This window comes from Symphalangus syndactylus, chromosome 24 (genome assembly GCF_028878055.3).
Source record: "Symphalangus syndactylus isolate Jambi chromosome 24, NHGRI_mSymSyn1-v2.1_pri, whole genome shotgun sequence".
In the NCBI taxonomy this organism is placed as follows: domain Eukaryota; kingdom Metazoa; phylum Chordata; class Mammalia; order Primates; family Hylobatidae; genus Symphalangus; species Symphalangus syndactylus.
In genome coordinates, this window is record NC_072446.2 from 10,217,326 (window position 1) to 10,241,496 (window position 24,171).

The 24,171-nt window shown below is 57.4% G+C and overlaps 1 protein-coding gene and 1 long non-coding RNA gene across 5 annotated transcripts in view; one reads left to right on the forward strand and one right to left on the reverse strand.

Moving 5' to 3' along the window:
* Positions 1-24,171, forward strand: part of LAMA5 (laminin subunit alpha 5) — a 60,283-nt gene that overhangs the window by 9,741 nt on the left and 26,371 nt on the right. For all 4 annotated transcript variants that reach the window (XR_010119346.1, XM_063633439.1, XM_063633438.1 and 1 more), the window contains exons 3-20: positions 4,918-5,035; positions 5,809-5,927; positions 6,276-6,446; positions 6,558-6,655; positions 12,310-12,425; positions 12,538-12,656; positions 12,742-12,832; positions 13,123-13,257; positions 13,451-13,510; positions 20,242-20,382; positions 20,481-20,618; positions 20,700-20,834; positions 20,912-21,046; positions 21,123-21,260; positions 22,426-22,478; positions 22,778-22,883; positions 23,787-23,839; positions 23,930-24,035. Coding sequence is in view for 3 of the 4 variants with exons in the window: in XM_063633439.1 (XP_063489509.1) it covers positions 4,918-5,035; positions 5,809-5,927; positions 6,276-6,446; positions 6,558-6,655; positions 12,310-12,425; positions 12,538-12,656; positions 12,742-12,832; positions 13,123-13,257; positions 13,451-13,510; positions 20,242-20,382; positions 20,481-20,618; positions 20,700-20,834; positions 20,912-21,046; positions 21,123-21,260; positions 22,426-22,478; positions 22,778-22,883; positions 23,787-23,839; positions 23,930-24,035 (2,032 nt within the window). In the remaining variant the exon portion in view is untranslated. The remainder of the gene's footprint in view (positions 1-4,917; positions 5,036-5,808; positions 5,928-6,275; positions 6,447-6,557; positions 6,656-12,309; positions 12,426-12,537; positions 12,657-12,741; positions 12,833-13,122; positions 13,258-13,450; positions 13,511-20,241; positions 20,383-20,480; positions 20,619-20,699; positions 20,835-20,911; positions 21,047-21,122; positions 21,261-22,425; positions 22,479-22,777; positions 22,884-23,786; positions 23,840-23,929; positions 24,036-24,171) is intronic.
* LOC129474299 (uncharacterized) lies at positions 1,662-5,158 on the reverse strand. The gene is made up of 3 exons (XR_008654515.1): positions 4,835-5,158; positions 2,664-2,876; positions 1,662-1,953 (listed from the first exon to the last, which is right to left on the reverse strand). It is a non-coding gene; the product is annotated as an uncharacterized lncRNA (long non-coding RNA).

Sequence of the window (24,171 nt, forward strand, 5' to 3'; positions counted from 1 at the left end):
GCTGCATGGCCAGACCTGGCACTCAGGGCACAGAGATGCCCCAGCACCCACCTAGACCCCCAGGCCCTGGTGGTCCCCAAAGGCTTCCTGTTTTCTGTCTGTTTCTAAACAAGAGCCACCACATTGGCCTCTGACAACACAGCTCAATGGAGACGAAACTGTTTGGGTTTCAGGCCGAGCGGTCCCCTTGGGATAACCTCTACTTCCTGTGTCCCCGGCTGACCATCTGGCCTGACCTGGCTGGGCTGCAGAGCTTGGGCTGCAGTGGTTGGGGTCCCTGAATCCACCCCAGGCCCAGCTCTGTTGAGGTGCGGGCAGCCCGCTGGCTGGGACCCCATTCCCTCCCTCTAGCTGGGGAGCTCCTGGCCCCCCACCCACTCCTGGAAGTTTTCCTGTCCTGCTTAGGACATCTGTAGTTGGGCATGGCAGCGTCCAACCCCGGAGTTGGGGGTTCTGGCCTCAGAGTTTTTATTTTTCTTCCCAGCGGTGGGCTTGCTGTGGAAACCCCCGGCTTTTCCACTCCACGTCCCTCTGGGAGAAGTGTCTGTGTGGGGCGTGTTTCCGGACCCCTGATAAGTTGTGTGACCGCCGTGCTTATTCAACCAGCTGGGGGCCGGTGGAGATGCTCCCGGCCGCCGCCCCGCCCCTGCTGTGGGGCTTATCTACGTTTCCAGATGGGGTCTCTTCGAGGGGAGGCACACGGCGGGAGTGGGCAAGGGCTGGGCTGACCCAGGACTCTGGGCATCGAGGGGGCCGGGTGCCCCGGTGCCCTGTCTGAGCAGTGCGGTCAGGGTGCTGGCCCGGACGCCTGGGGCTAGGAGGGGCTTTTCCTGCCCCGGGAATTGGCACAACGCCCTTCTTCCTGCAGGGCGGGGGCTGAGTCACAGACCGCTGTGATCCAGGCTGCCGGGGAAGGCTGGACTGGCCCTCACCCAGCACAGCGGGCACCTGGGCCTGGCCCTGGTCTCCCCAACCCAAGATGGGCCAGGGCAGAGCTGGGTTTGGGCACCGGAAAGCACCACCTCCCCTCCTCTGGAGGTTCCAGCCACCCCATGGTGGGGTGGGTGCCTCAGCCCAGGAGGCTGCTAGCCAACAGCCCCACGCCATCCCCAGGGTCCCCAAAAGCCCCGCCAGTGTTTCTCTGTAGTCTTCACCATGCTGCCCAGACCCCAGCACCTACTCAGTTCCCTCTGCTGCTTTGCCTTTGCAGCGCCAGTGAGTGGGGCAGCTCCAGTGGGGGCCTCTTGGCATCTCTGCGGGGTGGCTGCTGCCTGCCCTCCAGGAACAGCTGGCGTCCTCCCTCCCAGGGCGCTCGAACCTTCATGCCCTCACGAAAGGCATTTTATCCTGATGCCCCTCTCTGCAGCAATTCCCACTGCCCTGTGCCCAGGAAGGGGAAGTGTCCGCCCCAGGGCCACACAATCCCGGAAGCCTGGAGCCTGCCTGGGCCCTCGGTCCTGGGCCCCGTGCTCCTGGGGCTCTCGCCGACCCCCTGTGAGGCAGTGGTCACCAGGCAGAGGCCTCCTCTGGGAGCCGTGGCCCTCCCAGGTCAGGCTGAGTTGGGGGGACTGGGGGTGCAGTGGCTGAGAGGCGGGTCCGGCTGCTGTCCTGGAGACGTGCCTGCCCCAAAATAGCCGATTTTTAAAAATAACTCAGGCGGCTTTTGTTTGGCTTTTGCTTTAAAAGAATTTTTTTTTTTTTCTTTCTGCACAGAACTATGTAGCAGCGGAAAGGTCAGCACTGGCAGCTGAGCTGAGCCGGGTGTGCAGGGGGAGGGGCGGTCCTGAAGCCCGGGGTCTGCGCTCGCTCCGGGTCATGGCGAGGGCGGCCGGTGTGGCTCTGGGAGCCGCGACCAGGTCAGAGACAGATGGGAGTCCTCCAGTGCGGGCTTCCCTTCCTGTGAGCATCTGTGCAGCCACCAGGCCCTCGAGGACAGCTGTCCAGGGCCCGTGTCTGACAGACAGATGGTTGGGATGGGGGACAGACAGGAGGCCAGGATCTTCCCGTGTGTCCCAGGGGTTGGGAGGGCGAAGTGTCTGTGTCCCCTCATCCTGCTGATCAGTGTCTTCAAGTCAATATTTGTGCAAGTGCTCTCAGCTGGGAAAAATGTGACTGGCCTGCTGAAGGGGAGGGGGGAGGACGGATCGGGCCGAGGAGGGCGCAGCCTCCATCATCCAGGCGCTGAGGGAACAGCGGGGGCGGCCCCCAGGAGGCTCAGTTGGGACCTTTAGTCTCCTTCGGAGCCTTTGGTGGGAGGGGCTGTGCTGCCAGCTCCCCAAGAACAGCCTGTGTCTGTGCCCCCGTCCACCTCGAGCGGACCCCTCCCTGTGCAGGCACAGGGGCCATTGGCCCCCACCTGGGGCTCTCTGGAATGCTTGTGGTCAGGCCTACAGGGGGCTACTGAGGCCCAGGTGTGGGGCTGGGTATAGGGTCTGTCCCTGAAGAGGCTCAAACCCCTCCCTGCGTGACAGGGCATGTCTCCCTGCCCCCCACCCACAGGGAGGTAGACGATGACCTCAGCCTGGCAGCCGGTGAATAGGCCTGTGCCCCGCCCCCACCCGGAAGGCTGCACTTGGCTCCCACAGTCCCCGCCACGCCAAGCCCTCTGAGAAGGGTGGGATTTGGACCTGGTATGTCTGGAGTCCTGGAACCTTGCCCCCTACCTGGAGTCTGGGCAGCTGGTGCCCCCAAGGGCTGAAGCTATGAGGGGTCTGTGGTCTTTTCATGGGGGACCCCACAGCAGTCTCAGTCCAGTTCAGTCCAGTGGGGTGACTGTAGGTCTCGTGCAGCTCTGGGGGACCCCAGTCTCCTCCTTGGGGTCCTAGGCTCCCAGTCCTACCTGGCCAACAGCACCCAGCTGTTCCCGGGCGCACCTGCTGTTCCCGGGCGCACCTGCTGTGGGGAGAAACCCTCTGGAGGAGTGGGCACTGGCGGGTCAGGGTGCCGAGGAGGTGTGGTGGGTGGCCATGGGGTGTGGCATGACCCTCGGAGGCCTGCTGGCCTTTTTGGGGCCCACCTGTGAGCAGAGGAGGGGCTGGTCCCCACTGCCGCCCGCAAAGAGTTGGGCTGAGTACTGAGGTCTCCCAAGGTCTCCACTGCGGACCCTGTGGGCCTGTCAGGGGAGGTGTGGGCCGGGACAGGCAGGCCACACCTGTGCTGTGGGTCTGTGAGTTGCCTCTCTCCCCAGCACCTGGGCCTCCTTGTACAGGTTGGGGGGGAGGTTCGTGTTTCCTCCGCCTCCCTGCCAGGTCCCTGTGGAGCATCTGCCTGGCAGAGCCCTTTCCTCTTTGTTTGAGAGGGGCTGGGGAGGGGCTCACCCTCCCTTGGAGCCTCCAGGCTTGTGAGAAGGCCTGGAGACACCTTCCCTCCTTTGCCCCCACATAGGGGGAGGCTAGGGCTCCCCTCAGAGGCCATGGCGGGTGGGAGCACTTGGCCACAGCAGGGACTGAACCCTGGCTTGCATGAGTGTGAAGGCGGGGTGCTGCCTGGGTACTGCCCCCTCCTGTGTGCCTCTGGACCCCCCTGCTCCTGGGTGCAGCCTCTTGCCATTGAGGCCATGGGCTGTTTTTAGGAACCAGAGACCTTTTCAGAGGGGGCCTGTGGCCTGGGTCCATGGAGGAGCCACCCCCACAGTGTTTCACTGTTGGGCCAGCAGGTGTGTGTGCACCCCCAGGTGCAGGCATGGAGGCCCATGGTCATTTCAGGTGGGTGCAGAGATGAGGCTGGGTAGCACTGACTGCTGGGGGTGGGAGAGGCTCAGGCCTGGAGTCCTGAGGGCAGGGTGTCAGGGGATAGGTAGGGAGGGAGGGAAGCCCAGGCTGATCAGAGGCCTGAGGGGAGCCAGCAGGCCGGGCCTGGGCGTGGGGAGATGTCCACAGCTGAGTGTTAGGGGGAGGGGCTGCAGTCAGGGAAGGCTTCTCTGAGGAGGTGTACAAAGCGCCCTGTGGAGACTGAGCCAGGCTTTCCCCCAGCCGTGAGGCACAGACACATGGGCTGTCCCTGGGTGGAGGTCGGGCTGACACATGGGGAGAAAGCGGGCAGAGCCAGGGTGGGGCCGGGGCAGGGGCTTGGGGTTTCGGGGGCCTGGGAAGGAGCAGCTTTCCTCTGCCCTGGGCAGGGCTGCCCTGACACGCACTGGGCCACAGCAGTGCTACTGCCCCAGTGCCTGGGCTGGTGGAGTCTCCGAGGCAGGCTTGGCTTTGAGAGGGCCCCCTGCCTGCAAGGCTGAGCCCCGCTTGCTCCCTGCAGCCCGGCCCCCGCAGGCTTCAGTGGGCCCCTGGCTGTGGGCTGGTCAGCATGCGAGTGAGTGGAGCCTGGGGAGGGGTGCCTGGCGTGAGGTGGGGGCAGGGGCCCCATCTTAGGAACGGCTGACCTGTCAGAGGGACTAGGGGGTTGGACCTTTGGACCTGCCCGGTGGCAGGGACCACTATCTGGCCACTGGGCCTGGCTGGACGTCAGGGCTGTGGGGACAGTGGGATGTGTTCCTGCCTCCACCCTGGCCAGTCCCTACCTGGGCCGTAGGTAGGCCACTCCCTAGCTTGCTCCGTCTGCAGCCACACAGCTTGCAGGACCATGGGGAACCCCAAACTCCTGTGGCAGGGAAGGGAGGAGGCAGTGCATTGCTCCCCAGCACAGGCGGGGAGCCCTTCCAGGAGGGCTGGTTCCCCGGGGGCTCATCTCCATCCCTGAGGAGCCCTTCCAGGAGGGCTGGTTCCCCGAGGGCTCATCTCCATCCCTGAGGAGCCCTCCCCGCTGGGTTCGTCTGCCCCACACAGGCAAACCCTGAGGTGCCCCCTGTGTGGCGAGGGTGCCACGTCCCCTGCTGTGGCCTCACCTGAGGGGCAGAAACTGAGCCAGGCCCTGGGAGCATGGGAATCCAGGCGCCCCCGGCTCCCCTGACGCCCTCGCGTCCCGCAGGTCTTCCACGTGGCCTACGTCCTCATCAAGTTTGCCAACTCACCCCGGCCGGACCTCTGGGTGCTGGAGCGGTCCATGGACTTTGGCCACACCTACCAGCCCTGGCAGTTCTTTGCGTGTGAGTCTCTGCCGCCACGGGGCCTGGGGGGCGAGGTAGGGGGGGTCCCTGGGCAGGCCCTCCATGATCAGGCTTCTGAAGGTCTCCGAACACCCAGCCCTGCCCTCACCCGGCTGCTGTGGTCGTGACTGTCAGACGAGGACCTGAAGGCTCATGGGGATTTATTGGCTCCTGTCCCTGGCGTCGGGCACAGCTGGGTCCAGGGGCTGTGGCGCCGGGAATCTCTGGTGCCATCTCTTGGCTGCCTCTGGATGGCTTCCTGCGCCGGCAGCTCCCCGTGGTGACAAAAGGGCCCTGGCAGCTCCCACCTCGCTTCCTGCCAGCCTAGCCACCTGTGTCAGGAGTACTGGAGTGCTAACCTAGATACTGGCCATCCTTGGCCCCGTGCCACCCTGACCAGTCATGCTGGCGGGAGTGGGTGCTCCTCCCCAGTAGAGCAGGCCTGGTCACGTGTCCCCCAAAATTCCCTGGCCTGAGAATGGGGGAGGGGCGGGTCAGTGATGGGCAGTAGGCGTCTGTCCCCAAGGAAGGGGGTGAGGATGGTCACTGGGGGGGTCACTTGCACTCGAAGCGTGCAAGGGAGAGCGGTGGGGGGCAGTGCAGTCCAACGGGCCAGGACCCCTCAGCCAGTGAGCTGTGGTCTCTGTCACATGGTCTCTTGGCCCGTGGGAGCCTCAGTGGCGAGGCCCAGAGACGTCAAGGGGCCCGCGGCACTGAGGGGGCCCAGGCTTTCCTGGTGATCCAGCGCCCTCCTCTCCCACCATTCCCTGCAGCCTCCAAGAGGGACTGTCTGGAGCGGTTTGGGCCACAGACGCTGGAGCGCATCACACGGGACGACGCGGCCGTCTGCACCACCGAGTACTCACGCATCGTGCCCCTGGAGAACGGAGAGGTGGGCCGGGAGGGGCAGCGCGGTGCAGGGGCTGGAGAACGGAGAGGTGGGCTGGGAGGGGCAGCGTGGTGCAGGGGCTGGAGAAGGGAGAGGTGGGCCCAGGAGGGGCAGCGTGGTGCAGGGGCTGGAGAACGGAGAGGTGGGCTGGGAGGGGCAGCGTGGTGCAGGGGCTGGAGAACGGAGAGGTGGGCCCGGGAGGGGCAGCGTGGTGCAGGGGCTGGAGAACGGAGAGGTGGGCCCGGGAGGGGCAGCGTGGTGCAGGGGCTGGAGAAGGGAGAGGTGGGCCCGGGAGGGGCAGTGCTGAGCAGGGGCTGGGGCCACACTGGCCTCACCGCATACTGCCCGCAGATCGTGGTGTCCCTGGTGAACGGACGTCCAGGTGCCATGAATTTCTCCTACTCGCCGCTGCTACGTGAGTTCACCAAGGCCACCAACGTCCGCCTGCGCTTCCTGCGCACCAACACGCTGCTGGGCCACCTCATGGGGAAGGCGCTGCGGGACCCCACAGTCACCCGCCGGGTGAGCTGCCCATGGCCCAGGCGGGGGAGGGGGACTGGCTGGGTGGACCCGGGACTCAGAGTGGGTGGGTGAGGCCTGGCCACCTGGTGCTCACGGAGCCTGCGGGTGCAGTATTATTACAGCATCAAGGATATCAGCATCGGAGGCCGCTGTGTCTGCCACGGCCACGCGGATGCCTGCGATGCCAAAGACCCCACGGACCCGTTCAGGTGAGGCCCCATTCAGGTGTGGCCCCGTTCAGGTGTGGCCCCGTTCAGGTGTGGCCCCGTTCGGGTGAGGCCCCGTTCGGGTGAGGCCCCTTTCAGGTGCGGTTCTCAGCTCCCTGCCTGTCCTTGTCACCCCTGCCTAACCTGAGGGTGGGTGACCTGGTTCCCATGGCCCACCACGACCCTGCTCTCTGTGTGACCTGAACTGACGACCACCGCACGGGCCTCAGTTTCCTCATCTGTGCAGTGATGTGGAGGCCAGGGCGTGTGCAGCCTCCCCAGGATGCCCTATCTTGGTTTGGGGGGGGGCCTTGCCCTGCTGCCAGCAGAAGTGGGGCTCTCTGGAACCCCAGGCCAGCTGGCCTTCCCACCATAGTGGACACCTGGGGCCCCGTGGAGGTGAGTCAGTGATGGGGATGATTGATCCCCAACTCCACGCCTGCGTCCCCCGGAATGGACAGGTGCCCACTATCTGCCGAGGCGGCCCTAATTCACTTTGGGGATACCCGCCCAGCTCCCCCAACCTTTTAGGACACAACAGACAACTTTCCTGCTGCCCCAGCCCTGACCTTCACTCCAGCCAAGCAGGGACCAGGGCCCAGGACGGGGATGGCGGGGTGGGGGCAGCCAACACCCCACATCTGCTGTGCCCTTTGTGCTTGCTTTCGGGGGCGGCCGAGGGCACTGCAGAGCATCTACCTCCCGGGAGCCCCTCACAGAACGGGCAGCGGCCCTGGTGCTGGCACCTGCACATGCCTGGGCCTCACCCAGAATCCTCAGTAAGGTAGGGCCGGGCTCATTCTGGTGAGAAGCAGCCCCAGGGCACGTCCGTCCTTTCCTCCCTCCCTCTGTTGGTTCCTTCAGCCAGCAGCTGTGTGTTGAGCGCCTAACCCATGCTGGGCCCTTTTCCTGGGAATGGGAACACAGGGTGGGACCCCATCCCAGCCTCAGGAGCACCTGTTCTGGGGGAGGCAGCTGGGAAACACACAAACCAGTACTCAGCGTGGTGCCCGGAGGGTGTAACACCCGAGGGTGGCAGTGCAGTCATGGGGCTGGACAGAAGCCACTCAGAGTGGTGCAGCTGAGGCTGTGTGTGTGACGAGGCTCCTGGGCCCCCAGCAGGGAGCTGGCAGGGCTCATCTAGTGCCTGCAACTGAGCAGCCCAACTTCATGCGCTTGGATTTGGGACCTGCCCCTGCCTTCTGGGGGGGTCTTACTGCTCTGTCCACACTCCAGTTTACAGGGGAGGTGGGGAGGCGGGTGGAGCTCAGACAGGACAAAGGTTCACTCCCATTCTCACGGCCAGTGCCGAGCAGAGGTGGGAGCCCCAGGCCCCTTCGGATGTGGCTGATGGGTCTGAGGGGAGGAGTGGCACAGTCACCTGAGCCGGAGGACTTGGGCTGTTTGCCAGGAGCTATGGGCCCTGGGGACCCACCCTGGGCACTGGTTGCTGCCAGCACAGCTTCAGGCTGCTGAGCTCCAGCAGAGCTAAGTTGTCCTGGGAAATTAAGTGCCAAGTGGGGACACAGCTCGTGACAGCAGGGAGTGGAACCCGCCAGGCAGCCAAATGGGCCTCCAAGGAGAGGAAGGGCACAGGAGCCGGGGCTTGCCTTGGCCTGCAGGGAAGACATTGCCATCCCCTGACTCACCGCACCTGGGTGTGGACTGAGCTCAGCTCTCCCTGCAGGTGCAAGCAGGGGTGACTGGGAATCTTTCCTGGAACCACAGACTCTGTTACCAGCACCTGGTCACGCACCAGTGTCCCAAAACATCACCCTGCCCGTGTTCTCCCTGCACCCTTTACCCGCCACCCCGTCTCTCCTCCAGGGAAGGGGGCTCCATGTTTTCAGCCAGCAATTTTCTGCCTCTTTACCTCCACCATCACCTTACTCCCACCTAAACCATCACCCCCACTACCAGCCCACCCCCACCATCATCACCCCCAGCATCACCGTCATCACCCCCAGCATCACCGTCACCACCCCCACCATCACCATCATCACCCCCACCATCACCACCCCCAGCATCACCGTCACCACCCCCAGCATCACCGTCATCACCCCCAGCATCACCGTCATCACCCCTACCATCATCACCCCCAGCGTCACTGTCATCACCCCCAGCGTCACCGTCATCACCCCCAGCATCACCGTCACCACGCCCAGCATCACCGTCACCACCCCCAGCATCACCGTCACCACCCCAAGCATCACCGTCATCACCCCAAGCATCACCGTCATCACCCCAAGCATCACCGTCATCACCCCCATCATTGTCATCACCCCCACTGTCACCATCACCCCCACCGTCACCATCCCCCCACCATCACCATCCCCCCACCGTCAACCATCCCCACCATCATCACCCCACCATCACCATTACCGTCATCACCCCACCATCACCATTACTGTCATCACCCAACCATCAACCCCACCATCACCATTACCGTCATCACCCAACCATCAACCCCACCATCACCATCATCACCCCACCATCACCATTATCACCATCACCATCCCCACCATCACCGTCATCACCCCCACCATCACCATCCCCTGGGTTGCTGCTTCCTCCTTCCTGAAATGCACCCCATAGTTTTTCTATTCCATGACAGTCTACCTGGAATTGTCTGAAAACGGCTGTTTTGTCCTCCCTCTTGAATGATAGTTGAGCTGACTGTAGGATTCGTGGTTGGTAGCTGTGTCTCTCAGCACTTTGGAGAAATGATTTGACTGTCTCTTCACCTCTCCAGGTGCTTGGGAGAGTCCATTGTCCCTGCAGTTGCTGATCCTCTGTGGGTCATCTTCCTCTCCCGGACTTTTTATGAGCCATTTGTGTTCTGCAGATTTATTGTGATGTGTTGAGGATTGGGATTTTTTTCTTGCTCAGGACTCAAACTTTTTTTTTTTTTTTTTGAGACGGAGTCTCTCTGTGTTGCCCAGGCTGGCGTGCAGTGGCACGATCTTGGCTCACTGCAAGCTCTGCCTCCTGGGTTCATGCCGTTCTCCTGCCTCAGCCTCCTGAGTAGCTGGGACTACAGGCGCCCGCCACCACACCCGGCTAATTTTTTTGTGTTTTTTAGTAGATACGGGGTTTCATCATGTTAGCCAGGATGGTCTCAATCTCCTGACCTGGTGATCCGCCCGCCTTGGCCTCCCAAAGTGCTGGGATTACAGGTATGAGCCACTGTGCCCAGCCATTTTTTTTTTTTTTTTGTATTTTTAGTAGAGACGGGGTGGTTTCACCATGTTAGCCAAGATGGTCTCGATCTCCTGACCTCGTGATCCACCTGCCTCAGCCTCCAAAGTGCTGGGATTACAGGTGTGAGCCACCACACCTGGCCATGTGTTCATTATTAATTCCAGACCATCCTTGGCCATTCTTCCTGACTGTTGGCTCCATTTCCTACCTCTTTTCCCCTGGAGTCCCCATTAGATACAGGAGCACCTTCTGGTTTCCTTCTCGTAATTTCTATTTCCTCTCTATCTTCTGAGTTGTCTTCTGGATAGCTTCTTTAGCTCTTCTTCCACTTCACTAAATCTCTCTTCCACTGTGTCTGGTCTGCTGTTTAGCCCATCCATTGAGTCTTTAATTTTATAGTTTCATTTTTCATTTCTAGAAGTTCCGATTGGTTCTTTTTCACATCTGCCTGTTTTCCATAGTTTTTTTAAATATGTTTTAGATTTCTGTTTTATTTTATTTTATTCTTTTTTGAGACAGAGTATCACACTCTTGCCCAGGCTGGAGTGCAGTGGCACAATCTCGGCTCACTGCAAGCTCCACCTCCCGGGTTCATGCCATTCTCCTGCCTCATCCTCCTGAATAGCTGGGACTACAGGCACCGGCCACCACACCCGGCTAATTTTCTGTATATTTCTTTTTATTTTTTATTTTTTTATTTTTTTTTTTTTTGAGACGGAGTCTCGCTCTGTGGCCCAGGCCGGAGTGCAGTGGCGCAATCTCGGCTCACTGCGAGCTCCGCCTCCCGGGTTCAAGCAATTCTCCTGCCTCAGCCTCTCCGAGTAGCTGGGACTACAGGCGCCCGCCACCACGCCCGGCTAATTTTTTTTGTATTTTTTTTTTAGTAGAGACGGGGTTTCACCGTGGTCTCTATCTCCTGACCTGGTGATCCGCCCGCCTCGGCCTCCCAAAGTGCTGGGATTACAGGCGTGAGCCACTGCGCCCGGCCTGCAATTTTTTGTATTTTTCTTTAGTAGAGATGGAGTTTCACCTTGTTAGCCAGATGGTCTCGATCTCCTGACCTCGTGATCCACCCGCCTTGGCTTCCCAAAGTGCTGGCATTACAGGCGTGAGCCACTGCGCCCAGCCTATGTTTTAGATTTCCTTATGACCATTTTTAACATTCTTCTCCGGCTTCTACTAGATTACTCCATTTTGTGAGGTTCTTGGGGCTCTTTCTGCTGACCTGCCACATTGTTTCTCTGCAAGGTCTTTAGCAGGGTTTATCTTTGTGCTTCTGGTGTGCCCTGGGATTGGGATGGTTTTGGGAGAGCTTTTGCTATGCACCCCAGGGTATCGCCAGCCTGGCACCACTTTTCCTATCAATTTCCTGACTATGTGGATTTTTGAAAAATGGAACACCAGCTTCAGGCCCTTGCTTATAGGTACTTGGAGTTGGTGTGAAGATAGAACAGCTTCTTTGTTGATCACCTGTGCCAACGGGCAGTTTATTTCCCAATTCCTCTCACTGAGGGTATGGCCTTCCCAGATTGGATTCTGAGAGAAAGCAGTACTGATTCCCGAGGCCCTGTGAGGTGGGCTCCGTAGAGGACAGGACTAGAGCTGGACGATTTGAGGCTCTGGGTCTAATCCTCTCGGATTGACTTCTGGGGTCCTGCTCAGGAAACACACTGCCCTGCAGCCTCTGGCAGGGCCTGATCTGGGGCGGGGACTCCCGCTGCGGTCTGGCTGTGTTGTGTGCTGGGGCAAGGCTTTGGTCTGCTTGTCCTGGCTAATATTGAGCAGTAGGTGCTTCTAACCTCAGGCCTTGTCTCCCTCCAGCTGTCACTGTGCCCACGGGACATAAGGCAAGATTCCAGCCCTCTGACTTAGTGTCCACCCCAGCTGGAAGAAGGAAGCAGTTCTTGGCCACTTGGCCCTAGGGAGGTGACCAGGATGCCTAGGAGTCCTGCCTGCTAAGCGAAATCTGAGCCTTGGGGGGTGCAAATGGACCCCTTTCCCTTCTGGCTCAGGGAGGTCCTGGGCTTACGCTCCAGTCCTGGCCGAAGTGGAAAGGTCATAACTCAGTTTTGGAGAACGCAGGTCTCCATCCTGACCTGCAGGCAAGGGGGACTCTACTGACCCCTGAGGTGCCCTGTCCTAGGCCCCACCCAGTCAATGCACACCTGTTCCCCAGTCCCGCCTCCGCAAAGGCCCTGTGAGACCCTGTCCTCCAGCGCCTCTTTCCTTGTGTCCATTTCCTGAGCCTGGGGAAGTTGCGTCAGAGCCACTGGCTTGGGGATGCTGAGTCTGGGCAAGCGCTTGCTGCCTGACAGCTGGACAAACAGCAGCGGAGGGCCGTGTCCATGTGGCAAGCCAAGCCATCGAGGGGATCACAGGCCCCTTCAGGGAAGGGACTGAGCACCTGCCACCTGTCTCCAGGATGGGCCTGAGCCCCCCTTCTGTGTACCCCACAGGCTGCAGTGCACCTGTCAGCACAACACCTGTGGGGGCACCTGCGACCGCTGCTGCCCCGGCTTCAACCAGCAGCCGTGGAAGCCTGCGACTGCCAACAGCGCCAACGAGTGCCAATGTGAGTGCCTCCTCCCACACACGTGTGTCCTGCCCACACCCTGACCCATGAGAGGGCCCCGGTGCCTGGGCCCGTGGAGGGCGTGCCGACAGCTGTGCTCCCCTCTCTCTAGCCTGTAACTGCCACGGCCATGCCACTGACTGTTACTACGACCCTGAGGTGGACCGGCGCCGCGCCAGCCAGAGCCTGGATGGCACCTATCAGGGTGGGGGCGTCTGTATCGACTGCCAGGTGGGCTGGGCTAGAGGGCTGGGAATGGGCTGGCCCCGAGGTAGGGCAGGGACCTCCCCAGACTCAACGGCCATTGCACCCCCAGCACCACACCACCGGCGTCAACTGTGAGCGCTGCCTGCCCGGCTTCTACCGCTCTCCCGACCACCCTCTCGACTCGCCCCACGTCTGCCGCCGTGAGTGGGATCAGCTGGGCGGGTGTCCTGGGTCTCAGGGTCTGCCCGGAAAGAGGCATTCTTGGGCCTTTGGGGCTGCTTTGGAGGGGATGTCCTGAGCTTCCAGGCCAGCCCAGGATGGAGCCTCCCAGGCCACGGGGCGGGTCCCCAGCTCTCATGTACCCCCAGGGGGCCTGGCTATAGCCCTCATCCCCACAGCCCTGGCTGGGGAGGTAGAGACTGCCCCATCTTGGAGCCCACCCCTTGGGTCCTGGTAGCTCCAGGCTTACCCAGCTCCTGCCCCTGCCCAGGCTGCAACTGCGAGTCCGACTTCACGGATGGCACCTGCGAGGACCTGACGGGTCGCTGCTACTGCCGGCCCAACTTCTCCGGGGAGCGGTGTGACGTGTGTGCCAAGGGCTTCACAGGCTTCCCAAGTTGCTACCGTGAGCACCTGCCAGGGGCATCTGAACAGACACCACTGCCTGCTGGACTCCAGGGGCGCTGCGGGGGGTGGAGGGGTTCCCCAGGATGGGCCGTGTTGTCCTCCGATTGCGCTGAGAGACCAAGGGTGGCAGGGGGTGAAGGGTGCTGGGATTCTGAGCAGACCTGGCCAACGTGCATGTCTCTTCCCCTCAGCGATGCCCTCATCCTCCAATGACACCAGGGAGCAGGTGCTGCCAGCCGGCCAGATTGTGAGTAAGTGTCCTTGAGGCCCCCAGGTCCCTAGCCTGCCCTGCAGCCATGGGAGCAGCTTCACAGGAAGTTCTTGGAGAAGAAGGATTTTCATTTGGTCACTTTATTTTTGACTTATTTCTTTTTATGCAAATTATGTCTATTGACACTGGAAAACCTTCAGAAATATAGGTAGGTATAAAGCCAAAGAAAAAAGTTAGCCCAGGCAACATGGTAAAACCCTGTCTCTATGGAAAATACAAAAATTAGCCGGGCGTAGTGATGTGTGCCTGTAGTTTGAGCTACTCCGGAGGCTGAGGTGGAAGGATTGCTTGAGCCTGGAAGGCTGAGACTGCAGTGAGCCATGATTATACCACAGCACTCCAGCCTGGGCAACAGAGTGAGACCTTGTTTCAAAAAAGAAAACTGGGAGCCGGGCGTGGTGGCTCACGCCTGTAATCCCAGCACTTCGGGAGGCCAAGGCGGGTGGATCACCTGAGGTCAGGAGTTCAAGGCCAGCCTGGCTAACATGGTGAAACCCCGTCTCTACTAGCTGTGCATGGTGGCCGGCGCCTGTAGTCCCAGCTACTCGGGAGGCTGAGGCAGGAAAATCGCTTGAACCCGGAAGGCGGAGCTTGCAGTGAGCCAAGATTGCACCACTGCACCCCAGCCTGGGCAACAGAGCGAAACTCCATCTCAAAAAGAAACACACAAAAAGTTAGCCACAATTCCACCACCTCTGCACAGCACTTGAATGCTCTCTGTACACAAGCACTTCTCTTTCGCAAGCTTCGTCATGCGCTCTGCACCCTGTCCTGTGATTACGTCCCAGCCGCAATCCTGCAAACACATTGTCTTGTGGCCCGTTTCGTAGGGACTAATGAAGTATTTATTTAAACAACCCCCAGTAGTTGGAAATCTAGGTTCTTTTTTTTTTTTTTTTAATTATGCTGTGATAAAGCATTATTAAGATGAGGTAGAAAACTGGCCGGGCACAGTGGCTCACACCTGTAATCCCAGCGCTTTGGGAGGCCGAGGCAGGTGGATTACCTGAGGTCGGGAGTTAAGACACCAGCCTGGCCAACATGGTGAAACCCCATCTCTACTAAAAATACAAAAATTAGCCAGGCGTGGTGGTGCGTGCCTATAATCCCAGCTACTTGGGGGGCTGAGGCAGGAGAATCGCTTGAACCTGGTTGCAGTGAGCTGAGATCCACCATCGCACTCCAGCCTAGGTGACAGAGTGAGACTCCATCTCAACAAATAAATTAAAAAAAAAAAAAAAAGTCTCCCAGCCTACAGTCACAGCCACAGGGCAGCATGGCACCTGCTGACCAAACCATCGCCATTACCACATAGCAGAGTCTATCACTCTTGGCTTGATAGACAAAAAGTATTCTCAAGTCAGAGCCATGTTGCCTCGCTTTTTAGTGTTTCTGGAATTGGACGTGTCTTTGCTTGATGGCATATCACAGTCTAGTTGGTAGGGTTTCTCCCTTTCATGACAGGACATACAAGCATGGCATCTTTCCCAGTGAGTGGGGTCTTAGATTGTATTTGATATTACGTTTTTTTTTTTTTTTTTTTTTTTTTTGAGATGGAGTTTCACTCTTTTTGCCCAGGCTGGAATGCAATGGTGTGATCTTGGCTCGCTACCACCTGTGCCTCCCAGATGCAAACGATTCTTCTGCCTCAGCCTACCGAGTAGCTGGGATTACAGGCATGCGCCACTACGCCCAGCTAATTTTGTATTTTTAGTAGAGACAGAGTTTCTCCATGTTGGTCAGGCTGGTCTTAAACTCCCGACCTCAGGTAATTCGCCTGCCTTGGTGTCCTAAAGTGCTGGGATTACAAGCATGAGCCACCATGCCTGGCACGATATTGTGTTGTTTTTAGCTGCACTTTGACTACTCTGTAAGCTTGAATCTTGACTTTTCAACTGCTTTCTTTCTTTTTTTTTTTTGACGGAGTTTCACTCTTGTTGCCCAGGCTGGAGTGCAATGCTGCAATCTCAGCTCACTGCAACCTCTGCCTCCTGAGTTCAAATGATTCTCCTGCCTCAGCTTCCCAAGTAGCTGGGATTACAGGCATGCGCCACCATACCTGGCTAATTTTTGTATTTTTAGTGGAGACGGGCTCTCTCCATGTTGGTGAGGCTAGTCTCGAACTCCTGACCTCAAGGGATCTGCCCGCCTCAGCCTCCCAAAGTTCTGGGATTACAGGCGTAAGCCTCTGCTCCCAGCCTGTATCACCTATTTCTTATAAGTTGTGTGTTTTTCTCCTGATGGGTCACTTGCCCCTAATTTTTTGGGGGAGCTTTTTTCTGTGTCCTGATTTTGTAAATTTTTAGGTGACTCTGCCCATGTTGTTCTACTGAATCTCTGGCTGGGTCGGATTTAGATGCTGCTCCCTTACCCAGGAATTCTCTTGTCTGCTGGTTCTGTGATGGTTTTCTTTTTTACGTGGAAATGTTTAGTTTTTCATCAGTAGTGTAAACCAGGGGTCAACAAACTGTCGGAAAAGGTCCAGACGGTAAATGTCATAGACTGAGGGCCGTGTGGTCCCTGTGGGGAAACTCCTCAGCTCTACTGTTACCAGCTGTAGCTTGCAAGCAGCCATAGAACATGTATTCATGAGTGGGCTTGGCGGCGTTCCAATAAAACTTTATTTACAAAAACAAGTGAGGAGTCCATAGACTAGTTTGCTAATCCCTGGTGTAAACTGACAGTTTATCTTTTTGCTACTGGGCCATAGTAAGCACTCAGTAATTACCTGTGGCTGTACAGTATTCGCTTTCAGTGTGTTCATTACAATGAATTGTATTGTCTTTCCTAACGGGGACACAGTGTTGAACATCAATATTTTATTTTGTCTAAATTCACAAGTGAGATTGTTTTGGTTTTGTAAAATACTTGGGAAATGATCCACACTTTTTTATGCTCCCAATCAGTTTAAAAATCACAGAAATTATTTACTTGTTAAAAGTCTGGTCAAACTTACAAAACCCTTTGGTCCTGATACCTGTTTTTCTTTTCTTTTCTTTTTTTTTTTTTTTTTGAGACGGAGTCTCGCTCTGTCGCCCAGACTGGAGTGCAGTGGCACCATCTCGGCCCACTGCAAGCTCCGCCTTCCAGGTTCACGCCATTCTTATGCCTCAGCCTCCTGAGTAGCTGTGACTACAGGTGCCCGCCACCATGCCCGGCTAATTTTTTTATATTTTTAGTAGAGATGGGGTTTCATCGTGTTAAGCAGGATGGTCTCGATCTCCTGACCTAGTGATCCGCCCGCCTTGGCCTCCCAAAGTGCTGGGATTACAGGTGTAAGCCACTGAGCCTGGCCTCTGATACCTGTTTTTCAACAGAGATCTTAAATTAAGATTTTAATGTATTCTGTGGCTATTGTATTCAGTTTTCTACCTCACCTTTTTTTTTTGAGATGGAGTCTCACTCTGTCGTCCAGGCTGGAGTGCAGTTGCACGATCTCGGCTCACTGCAACCTCCGCCTCCTGGGTTCAAGCGATTCTCCTTCCTCAGTCTCCCGAGTAGCTGGGATTACAGGCACCTGCCACCACGCCTGGCCAATTTTTTGTATTTTTAGTAGAGACGGGGTTTCACCATGTTGGCCAGGCTGGTCTTGAACTCTGACCACAAGTGATCCACCTGCCTCAGCCTCTCAAAGTGCTGGCATTACAGGCGTGAGCCACCATGCCCAGCCAGTTTTCTTCCTCATCGTAAGTCAGGTTTGATTATTTGTATTAGCAAATTGTGTATTTTGTTTGGATTTTTAAATGTATTGACATAAAGTTATGCACAATGGCCTGTTATAAAGTTAAAATTTCTGTTCATTTCTGTTCTCGTCTATTTTTATTTTTATTGTCTTTCTTTCTTTTTTTTTTTGGTTGATCAGACCTAACAGAGGTTCATTGCGTTTGCTGGTCTGTTCGAAGTACAGGTGCGGTTCTCTTGATAAGACCTGCTGAGGTTTTTCTTTCTTTAGTTGGGAGAAGAGATTTTCCTTTCTAATATTCAATTTCTTTAATCCACTTTGTATGTTACTTTTTTTAAATAGCTTCTTGAGTTATTATTTTTAGTCTGTCTTCATTCCCAACCAAAAGGCTTAAAGCAGTGGTTCTCAGCCAGTGGTGACTTTGATGCACAGGAAGCATTTGATGATGTCTGGAGACATTTTTGGTTGTGACGATTGATGGATGTAACTGATCCAGTGGGTAGAGGCTAGGGATGCTGCGAACCTCCTACAACACAGGACTGCTCCTGCACACACAACAAAGAGTTATCCAGCCCAGAATGTCAGTAGTCCTGAAGCTGGGAAACTCTAGTTTAAAGCTATAAATTTTCCTCAGAGTACAGCTTTGGCTAGGTGTCTCGTAGTTTGAGATGTGGGGTGTCCTCATTGCTGTTTTTTTTTTAAATAGTCTATCATTTGGGGTTTTATTTTCTTTCAACCTGTCACTGTTGAAGGTGCTGAGGTTTCCCTCGTGTCCTTTTCGTGGTGTTCAGTTCTGGTTTTGCTGCATCATAGTTAGACTTGGCACACTGACAGTTTCTGCCTTTTGTCATTGGAATTTGAGATTTTCTTTGTTTCTCACCTAGAATGTGACGTCTTTTATTTTTTTAATTAATTAATTTATTTATTTTGACACAGAGTCTCACTCTGTCACCCAGGCTGGCGTCCAGTTGCGCAATCTCGGCTCACTGCAACCTCCACCTCCTAGGTTCAAGTGATTCTCCTGCCTCAGCCTCCCGAGTAGCTGGGATTGATTACAGGTGCCCACCACCATACTTGGGTAATTTTTGTATTTTTAGTAGAGATGGGGTTTTACCATGTTGGCCAGGCTGGTCTCGAACTCCTGACCTCAGTTGATCCACCCGCCTCAGCCTCCTAAAGTGCTGGGATTACAGGCATGAGCCACCGCGACTGGCAGTTTCTGCCTTTTGTTTTTGGAATTTGAGATTTTCTGTTTCTAATCTAGAATGTGACCACTTTTAGATTGTTCCAGGAACACTGGACAGGAATGTGTGTTCTCTGTGGAGTATCGATTTGGCATGTTAAAGCAGGCTTGTGGCCACGTGCGATGGCTCACGCCTGTAATCCCAGCACTTTGGGAGGCTGAGGTGGGCGGATCACCTGAAGTTGGGAGTTCGAGACGAGCCTGACCAACATGGAGAAACCCTGTCTCTACTAAAAATACAAAATAAGCTGTGCATGGTGGCGCATGCCTGTAATCCCAGCTACTCGGGAGGCTGAGGCAGGAGAATGGCTTGAACCCGGGAGGTAGAGTTTGCGGTGAGCCGAGATGGCACCACTGCACTCCAGCCTGGGTGACAAGAGTGGAAAAAAACAAAGCAGGCTTGTTCATTATGCTCTTCAAACCCACAGTACCCTTGCTTAATTTCTGTCCCTCTGAGCTGTCACATTCTAACTATGTATCTCCATCCAGCCTTTGTCTCTCTGAGACTCTGGTTTTGCCAAATTCTCCTTGACGTTTTAATAGTTTTAGCTTCCCTCACCCCCAGGACACGTTTCCTGCTTCTAGAGGTTCGTTTCCGCTGCCCTGTTGGGTGGTGTGTCTGAGCTTCCCTCTGTCTTATTACTGCCATGCCTTCTGTCCTCACTCACCTCTGTGTTTGCGTCCACCCCAGCTCCCTGCACACAGCTCTTGGTTTACCACCTGTCTGAGGCGTTGGCTTAAGCTATGCTCTTTCAAGAGGCTATGGCTGGAGTTTCCTCTTGGTCATGCTGACGTCTTCAGTTTTTATCTCATGAAGGAGACAGCCCAGCCCCAGGATGGTCCTTGCCGCTGTCAGTTCGGGCTCGCTCCTGCCCTTGTATGGTTTCTCCTTTTCTGCTGAAATGTTTCCTTTCCTGACTTTCACAAGTTAGAGCAAGAAAACGTGCTTTGATTTTGGTCTGTGTTTTTGCTACTGTTTCCTCTCTGGGGAGGTTTGCAAGCTCCCTTTCTGCATTCTGGTCTGACCAGTGGTTACTCTTACATTTTTGACAAGTATTGAACCTTTATTTTTCTGTCAGTAACAAAAACTGAAGCATGTTCACGACCCTCCTTTCATGCGTAAGTTAAGACATTTGATACATTCTTTCTACCTTCTTCCCAACACCCGACATTGTTTCTAAAGAAACTATAATTTGCTTTGCGGCTTGTTTGGAGTTTTGATTTGTTTGTATTTTCTCTTTGTGTTAATGCTTGCAGCTAACTAGGAATCTATGTAACAAATAACTAATGAAGCGTTTTGATAGTTGGCCTGACTTTGCTGCACGCCACTGTTTTCCCAAACACGCCTCTTCCTTGTTGAAATTTTTCCTCGCCCCATGGTCCAGGCTGGAGTGCACTGTCACGATCTCAGCTCACTGCAACCTCCGCCTCCTGGGTTCAAGCGGTTCTCCTGCCCCAGCCTCCCAAGTAGCTGGGATTACAGGCGTGCGCCACTACGCCCAGCTAATTTTTGTATTTTTAGTAGAGACAGGGTTTCACTATGTTGGTCAGGCTGGTCTCGAACTCTTGACCTCGTGATCCGCCCGCCTCGGCCTCCCAGAGTGCTGAGATTACAGGCGTGAGCCACCATGCCCAGCCCTTGTTGGGATTTTTATTCTTTTATTTCCTAGTTAGTGTCATGTAAAAGTGTAAGAAAATGAGTTCGTGGAGAGGGAAGGTTTGCGAGGAGGGGCGTACTGGGGTCTGCAGGGCATCTGAGACTCCCCTGCCTGTCCCCACTCTCCAGATTGTGACTGTAGCGCGGCAGGGACCCAGGGCAACGCCTGCCGGAAGGACCCGAGAGTGGGACGCTGCGTGTGCAAACCCAACTTCCAAGGCACCCATTGTGAGCTCTGCGCGCCAGGGTTCTATGGCCCCGGCTGCCAGCGTGAGTCCCCTCTCCCTGCTCAACCTCTACCTGCGCTCGAGGCGGACACCAGAGACCTGGTGCCTCTGACCAAGCATGTGGGCCGCCCTTTCTTGCAGCCTGCCAGTGTTCCAGCCCTGGAGTGGCCGATGACCGCTGTGACCCTGACACAGGCCGGTGCAGGTGCCGAGAGGGCTTCGAGGGAGCCACATGTGATCGCTGTGCCCCCGGCTACTTCCACTTCCCTCTCTGCCAGTGTGAGTGGCACCTCTCCATGTGGGCATGGGTAGGGGAGGCCCGTGGGCCTGGTCTACCCTGACATCCACTCCGCTCTGCAGTGTGCGGCTGCAGCCCTGCAGGAACCCTGCCCGAGGGCTGCGATGAGGCCGGCCGCTGCTTGTGCCAGCCTGAGTTTGCTGGACCGCATTGTGACCGGTGCCGCCCTGGCTACCATGGTTTCCCCAACTGCCAAGGTGAGCAGAGGGTCAGGGCAGGAAGGGGCTCTGCCACCCACATGGCGCCAGGGCCTGACCCCATTGTCCCCCTGCAGCATGCACCTGCGACCCCCGGGGAGCCCTGGACCAGCTCTGTGGGGCGGGAGGTTTGTGCCGCTGCCGCCCCGGCTACACAGGCACCGCCTGCCAGGAATGCAGCCCCGGCTTCCACGGCTTCCCCAGCTGTGTCCGTGAGTGCCTAGGGAGGAAGCGGTGGGGAGGTGGGTGCGGTCTCCACTGCGTGCCCACAACTATCCTTGTCTGCAGCCTGCCACTGCTCTGCCGAAGGCTCCCTGCACGCAGCCTGCGACCCCCGGAGTGGGCAGTGCAGCTGCCGGCCTCGCGTGACGGGGCTGCGGTGTGACACGTGTGTGCCCGGTGCCTACAACTTCCCCTACTGTGAAGGTGAGCAGGCAGGTGGCTGTGTGCACCAGGTGCTGGGCCTGTTCGTGGGTGTATGTGCTGTTCACATGCTGCCTGCCTTCTTGTGACGCTGTTCACGTGCATCTATGTGCTGTGTGTACTGCGACTACGTCCCCATGCTCTGTGTTCGTGCCTTGTTCACATGCTGTGCAGGAGTGTCTGTGTACTGCCCGTGTCTGCGTACTGTTCATCCGCGCCTGTCGTGTCTCGTGAGTGTCGGTGTGTGTGTTGTGTTTTGTGTGTGTACGCGTGTCATGTTGCCTGTGGGTGCGTGTGTCGCCTAAGTGTGGGTGCGTGTGTCGCATAAGTGGGTGCACATGTTGCATGTCGCGTAAGTGGGTGCATGTGTCGTGTAAGTGGGTTTGTGTGTCACGTGGGTGCGCGTGTCGCGTGTCTCAGTCTGCGTGCGCATGTCGTGTAAGTGGGTGTGCACTTCATGTAAGTGTGGACACGTGTGTCACGTAAGTGGATGCGTGTGTCACGTAAGTGGGTGCGCGTGTCGCATAAGTGGGTGCATGCATCGCATAAATGTGGGCGCATGTCACGTAAATGGGTGTGTGTGTCGCGTAAGTGGGTGTGCGCGCCATGTAAGTGTGGGTGCACGTTGCATAAGTGGGTGCGTGTCGTGTAAATGGGCGTGTGTCGCGTAAGTGGGTGTGCGTGTCGTGTAAGTGGGCACGTGTCGCGTAAATGGGCATGCGTGTCATGTAAGTGTGGGTGCGCGTGTCGTGTGGGTGCACACATCGCGTAAGTGGGTGCGTGTGTCGCGTCTCAAGTGTGGGTGTGCACGTTCGTGTCCTTTCACGGGTGTGTGCGTGTGTTAGTGCATGTGTAGTGGGTGCATTTTCATGTGCGTTTGTGTGCTTGTTCGGATGTGTGTCACACTGCGTGTGGAATGTCCACGGGTATCCCACGCGGTGCACGTTTGCATGCATGTCCACGAGCAGGTGCTGTGTGGTGGGATGGCATGTCCGTTGCTGCGGAGGGAGCACGGAGGTGCGTGTTTTCAGGCCGTCCATGTGGATGAGAGGCACCTGCGCTGGTCCTCAGCTCCCGTGGGACCGTGGGTTCTGGTTGGGCCTGGGACGCCCTTGGCCTTCCGAGTTGGTCACCGGGGAATGACCGAGGCATGGTCCTCTCTTCACAGCTGGCTCTTGCCACCCTGCCGGTCTGGCCCCAGTGGATCCTGCCCTTTCTGAGGTGAGCCCAAGTCTGCTCGTGTGTGGGAGATGAGTGGAGACCCAGGCCAAGCTAAAAGTCCCAAGTCCAGTGAGACCAGGGCTTCCTGCCTGCTGCTCAGTTGCCATGGCAACCCCAGGGCCTGTCTGCTCCTTAGGCTGGTCCTCTGCCCCCATTGCAGGTGCCTCCTGTGAGTCACAGGTGAGGGCCCTCAGCCCTCAGCCCTCAGCCCTCACTACCCCTTGTCAGGGCTCTATGGCTGAGGTTTGTGGGTGGGAGAGCAAGGCGCCGCTCTGACCTGCAGTCTTGTCCTCTCCCAGGCACAGGTTCCCTGTATGTGCCGGGCTCACGTGGAGGGGCCGAGCTGTGACCGCTGCAAACCTGGGTTCTGGGGACTGAGCCCCAGCAACCCCGAGGGCTGTACCCGTGAGTGTGCCCTGGAGGGAGTGTTGGGGTACAGGGGTTCCTTGGGGAACTGTACCTGCAAGTGTATCCTGGAGGGAATATTGGGGTACAGGGTTCCTGGGGCGGCTGGAGCCCGTGAGTGTGCCCTGGGAGTGGTGGGATATGGGGTTCCTCGGGGGATTGTACCCATGAGTGCTCCCTGAAGGGAATGTTGGGGTGTGGGGTTCCTCGGGGGGGCTGCGAGGGTGCCCTGAGGGAGTATTGGGGGTATGGAGGTTCCTTGGGGGGCTAGAGCCTATGAGTGTGCCCTAAAGGGAGTATTGGGGTATGGGGGTTCCTCGGAGGGGCTGCACCTGTGAGTGTGCCCTGGAGGGAGTGTTGGGGTATGGGGTTCCTCAGGGGATTGCACCCATGAGTGTGTCCTGGAGGGAATGTTGGGGTGTGGGGGGTTTCTGCGTGGGACTGGAGTCCATGAATGTGCTCTGGAGGGAGTGTTGGGGTATGGGATTTCCTCGGGGGGCTGGAGCCTGTGAGTGTGCCCTGGAGGGAATGTTGGGGTGTGGGGTTCCTCCAGGGATTATACCCATGAGGGTGTCCTGGAGGGAGTGTTGGGGTACAGGGGTTCCTAGGGGGGCTGGAGTCTGTGAGTGTGATCTAGAGGGAGTGTTGGGGTACGGAATTTCCTTGGGGGGCTGGAGCCTGTAGTGTGCTCTGGAGGGAGTGTTGGCGTATAGGGGTTCCTTGGGGAACTGTACCCGCAAGTGTATCCAGGAGGGAGTGTTGGGGTGCAGGGGTTCCTGGGAGGGGGCTGGAGCCCGTGAGTGTGCCCTGGAGGGGGTGTTAGTGTGTGGGGGTTCCTCGGGGGGGCCGGAGCCAGGCTCTCCTGCCCCACTAAGCATCTGAGTCCTGCTCTGCTCTTCCCAGGCTGCAGCTGCGACCCCAGGGGCACGCTGGGTGGAGTTGCTGAGTGCCAGCCGGTGAGTCTGAGGACCAAGGTGTGGGGGATTTGGGGGCACACGGGTCGGGACCCTACCCTGCCCCACTTCACCTCCTCCCTCGGCCCCCAGCGCACCGGCCAGTGCTTCTGCAAGCCCCACGTGTGTGGCCAGGCCTGCGCAGCCTGCAAGGATGGCTTCTTTGGACTGGATCAGACTGACTATTTCGGCTGCCGCAGTGAGTGCCCACTCGCTCATCGCAGACCACGGCCCGGCCTCCCCTCAGTTTATGCTGGGGAACCCAAGGCCCAGAGGGACAAGTGCAGCCTGGGCAGCATGAGGCCCGGGTGATGGACGGCTGTCCTTTGGTGCCA